The sequence below is a fragment of the Scardinius erythrophthalmus genome (genome assembly GCF_964197995.2).
Source record: "Scardinius erythrophthalmus genome assembly, chromosome: 15".
NCBI classification, from domain to species: domain Eukaryota; kingdom Metazoa; phylum Chordata; class Actinopteri; order Cypriniformes; family Leuciscidae; genus Scardinius; species Scardinius erythrophthalmus.
Genome location: NC_138235.1, coordinates 6,007,608 through 6,012,356, shown reverse-complemented (window position 1 = coordinate 6,012,356; position 4,749 = coordinate 6,007,608). Strand labels below are relative to the sequence as shown.

Sequence of the window (4,749 nt, the reverse complement as noted above, 5' to 3'; positions counted from 1 at the left end):
GCATCAATCAAACGTCTCTTAAAAATTAAATCTCTTACTGTCTGTTTTTGTGTGCATGTGCAGACCTACATTGTCACCAGAGAGCAACTTTATCGGTAAGTTACATTCACTTGAAATTCTGTATCATTAATTTGTCATTAAAGAGGTTGATTGCATTATTTGACTGGTTTCATATTGATTGTTTTATCTGTGCAGGTGAAGGACTTCTTGGGGAAATGGCCGGCTCTTCGGATTGAAACACCGGTAAAACAGACTCACTTCTCTTTTCTGCCACTCTTCACACATATTTCACTGCCAAATTTTTAATATGTATCACATTCAAATGGAACAGCAAATGCCACTATTCACTGTGTGTAAGAACTATCACTTTGCATGTGACCATGTTGCTCAACAATGTATTTTAACGGAACATGTTGCATCACAAATGTGTTTTCTGTTGCAAATCGAGTATTAGTCTTTTTATATAATTATTTTTGTTTGTTTTTGTAGCTTTGTGCTGAGTTCCAACGCATCACAAACGTCAACATACGGAACCAGTTCTATGCTGTGCTTGACCAACACACACCTGCACTGGTGGCCTTGTATAGGCAGAAGGCGGCACGAACCGGTAAGATATCAGAGGCGCTGAGTGACATCTTAAAGACTTATGAACTGATATGTTTTGTCTCTTATGTTTACTGTGATGGCCAACTTATTCAAACTGAAAATTCACTTTTGAGGTTCTTGCAGATTGTGAATCCATTTAAACGCTTTTTAATTTCAAACTTTACAGGAACCCGTAAAGCGCCTCCATAATTCAGAGAACAACCCACACAAATACGATCCACAAACCGGGTAAGACTGCGTATTGTATACTGTAAATGTTAGTTTAATCTACCACTATATGGATTTGAAATACCAAAACTGAATTTCATTAATGATGCCTGCAACTTTTTCCCCCAGAATAAATTCATCACATAACCTGGCTGTGACCACTTATCTCTTCAAAGAATTAAGGACAACTTTTACAGACGTTGACCCTGAATGTGCAAAAGGTAATCTTAAAGATGTTGTAATCATTTTAATGTCCTCTGTTTTACTTAGTTTTATTGGCATTACATTTATTTATGATTTATTTAACAGGTTGCAAGACGTATTTTGAGACTTTGCGGAGGAAGTATTCTTTGGCTCAGCCTGAAAAGGCCAAGAAAAGAAACACTATGAAGAACACTGCAAAGAACCGTCAAAGAAAGAGACGGGTAAGTTAAGAAACTGGTTAAGCAGTTGTTGTTTTTTTCTTCTTCAGAATGTAACTGTCCTCCTCTCTGTGTTTTAGTGGTTAAATTACTGTCATGTTTTGCAGTTGCTGGAGACCATGTCCAGTGTTGTACAAACCCAACACATAAAGGGAACTGTGGAAGACTGCAACAATAGAACTGATGTCTGATGAAGATGCTATTGTTGATGGAAGGCCAGTGTGGATGCTGAGGTCTCCACCAAACAGAACCACAGAGTTATCTGCTCTCTGCCAGGTACTACAAACCAGACTAGAGGCTGACCCACGCTACGTCACACCACCAGTGCATCATGGCAGTTTGAAAAAATTAATATTTACATATATACACTTTAATTTCTATATTTATTTATTGATTTTAAATTGTTTTATATTGTATACTTTGTATATTTGTTCCTTTTTGATGTGCATGTTGCTGATCTCCACGTTTTGTATTTTATTCCTTTACACCTTTGTTAACATTTCTTTTTCCCCATTCATTTTAATGTATGTTTATAATGTTCATGTTATATTTGTTTTTGTTCCTTTAAATTTTCATCCCCTCAAATATTTTTGTTCCCCCATTCCTTTTTAATGCTTGTTTATAATGCTCTTTGTAATGTTTTATTTACCTTAATAAAAATGTCAGACTTTCTCATTGTTCTTTGTGTGTGTTTTTAAAATTATATTTGAATGTATTAAAATTGGGGTAAGTTTAGTGTATACTGAGCAATATCTGCATAGCTGGCCTATAACCAATCAAATCACTGTGCGAAAAGGCCTAGGGTGGGTTATGTTCTAAAAGTAACCAATCAAATCACTTTCCTGGGTTTTCAATGTATCCTGTCCTCCAATAGTGGTCTGGGTAATGGGAGTGGTTTTAAAAGAAAAGGACCAATAGGGGGGAAGGCCAAAAGGTGCACAAAGGTGTGAAAATGTTCTCTTGAAAAAACCTTTGAGGGATTACTTGCCATGGCAACAAATGGCTGTAGCACGGGAGTATACGTCCACAACATACATCCGATTTGGTATCATTTCGGATGTATACGGATATATACAGACCCATGGAATTTGAGCTATCCGGCCAGTATACTCCCGGATTCTTCCGAATTCCAGCAGTGTATACAGGAGTATACTGGTCCGGATACACCTCTTTTCATGCAGTGTGAAGCCTTTGCTGGAGGCATATATACCCCTCGAGTCCCAGCAAGTTTTCACCAAGGTGGTAGGACCCAGCGATCCATTGCACCACTTTGCATACCTTGTTTATTCGTGTAGCCTGCCATCCAGATAGTAAATATGCACTTGCTTTTTGCAATTCATCCATTGGGTTATTATGGAATCAAACTAATCAAGAGTTCTAGACTTTGACGGGTTCTTCTTATTTGCTTTCATGTTGCTTTTCACATAATTGCTGTATGAGATTTTTATAGACAACAATGCCTAAGGTCTTGAAGTTCTATCACACAACATGTAGCCACTTATATGTTTTCTTACTTGGCATATGTAACTCTGTAGGTATTTACAACACCACTGGTCACTATATGATAAAAGTGTGAAAATTAATCGTAAGAAGTTTACATTAGTTCAAGTTTGCTCTGTGTGGATGTATTGTTCTGTTCCAGTGATGTTCTATTACTAAACCTTGAAAGGAAAAGATATCACCTATGGGGTCAAAGCCTGTTCCCCAATGGTATCTGCTGAAGCCTTTGCTGGAGGCATATATACCCCTCTGGTCCCAGCAAGTTTTCACCAAGGTGGTAGGACCCAGCGATCCATTGCACCACTTTGCATACCTTGTTTATTCGTGTAGCCTGCCATCCAGATAGTAAATATGCACTTGCTTTTTGCAATTCATCCATTGGGTTATTATGGAATCAAACTAATCAAGAGATCTAGACTTTGACGGGTTCTTCTTATTTGTTTTCATGTTGCTGTGCTCATGATTGCTGTATGAGATTTTTATAGACAACTATGCCTAGGGCCTTGAAGTTCTATCACACCACATGTAGCAATTTATATGTTTTCTTACTTGGCATATGTAACTCTTTAGGTATTTACAACACCACTGGTCACTATATGATTAAAGTGTGAAAATTAATCTTAAGAAGAAGTTTATATTAGTTCAAGTTTGCTCTGTGTGGATGTATTGTTCTGTTCCAGTGATGTTCTATGACTAAACCTTGAAGGGAAAAGATATCACCTATGGGGTCAAAGCCTGTTCCCCAATGGTATGTGCCGAATCCTTTGCTGGAAGCATATATACCCCTCGGGTCCCAGCAAGATTTCACAAAGGTGGTAGGACCCAGCGATCCATTGCACCACTTTGCATACCTTGTTTATTCGTGTAGCCTGCCATCCAGATAGTAAATATGCACTTGCTTTTTGCAATTCATCCATTGGGTTATTATGGAATCAAACTAATCAAGAGTTCTAGACTTTGACGAGTTCTTCTTATTTGCTTTCATATTGCTGTTCTCATGATTGCTGTATGAGATTTTTATAGACAACTGTGCCTAGGGACTTGAACTTCTATCACACCACATGTAGCCACTTATATGTTTTCTTACTTGGCATATGTAACTCTTTAGGTATTTACAACGATTAAAGTGAGAAAATTAATCTCAAGAAGAAGTTTGTATTAGTTCAAGTTTGCTCTGTGTGGATGTATTGTTCTGTTCCAGTGATGTTCTATTACTAAACCTTGAAGGGAAAAGATATCACCTATGGGGTCAAAGCCTGTTCCCCAATGGTATCTGTTGAAGCCTTTGCTGGAGGCATATATACCCCTCTGTTCCCAGCAAGTTTTCACCAAGGTGGTAGGACCCAGCGATCCATTGCACCACTTTGCATACCTTGTTTATTCGTGTAGCTTGCCATCCAGATAGTAAATATGCACTTGCTTTTTGCAATTCATCCACTGGGTTATTATGGAATCAAACAAATCAAGAGTTCTAGACTTTGACGGGTTCTTCTTATTTGTTTTCATGTTGCTGTGGTCATGATTGCTGTATGAGATTTTTATAGACAACTATGCCTAGGGCCTTGAAGTTCTATCACACCACATGTAGCAATTTATATGTTTTCTTACTTGGCATATGTAACTCTTTAGGTATTTACAACACCACTGGTCACTATATGATTAAAGTGTGAAAATTAATCTTAAGAAGAAGTTTATATTAGTTCAAGTTTGCTCTGTGTGGATGTATTGTTCTGTTCCAGTGATGTTCTATGACTAAACCTTGAAGGGAAAAGATATCACCTATGGGGTCAAAGCCTGTTCCCCAATGGTATGTGCCGAATCCTTTGCTGGAAGCATATATACCCCTCGGGTCCCAGCAAGATTTCACATAGGTGGTAGGACCCAGCGATCCATTGCACCACTTTGCATACCTTGTTTATTCGTGTAGCCTGCCATCCAGATAGTAAAAATGCACTTGCTTTTTGCAATTCATCCATTGGGTTATTATGGAATCAAACTAATCAAGAGTTCTAGA

General features: G+C 38.0%; 1 protein-coding gene across 1 annotated transcript; it reads left to right on the top strand.

The window, feature by feature from the left end:
• Positions 1–493: 493 nt before the first annotated feature.
• Positions 494–1,829, top strand: LOC308703816 (uncharacterized protein). Its single transcript, XM_081387749.1, has 5 exons — positions 494–607; positions 773–834; positions 943–1,034; positions 1,123–1,238; positions 1,343–1,829. The coding sequence occupies exons 1-5, from the start codon at positions 542–544 to the stop codon at positions 1,424–1,426; spliced, it is 420 nt and encodes a 139-aa protein (XP_081243875.1). The 5' UTR covers positions 494–541; the 3' UTR covers positions 1,427–1,829.
• Positions 1,830–4,749: the final 2,920 nt, after the last annotated feature.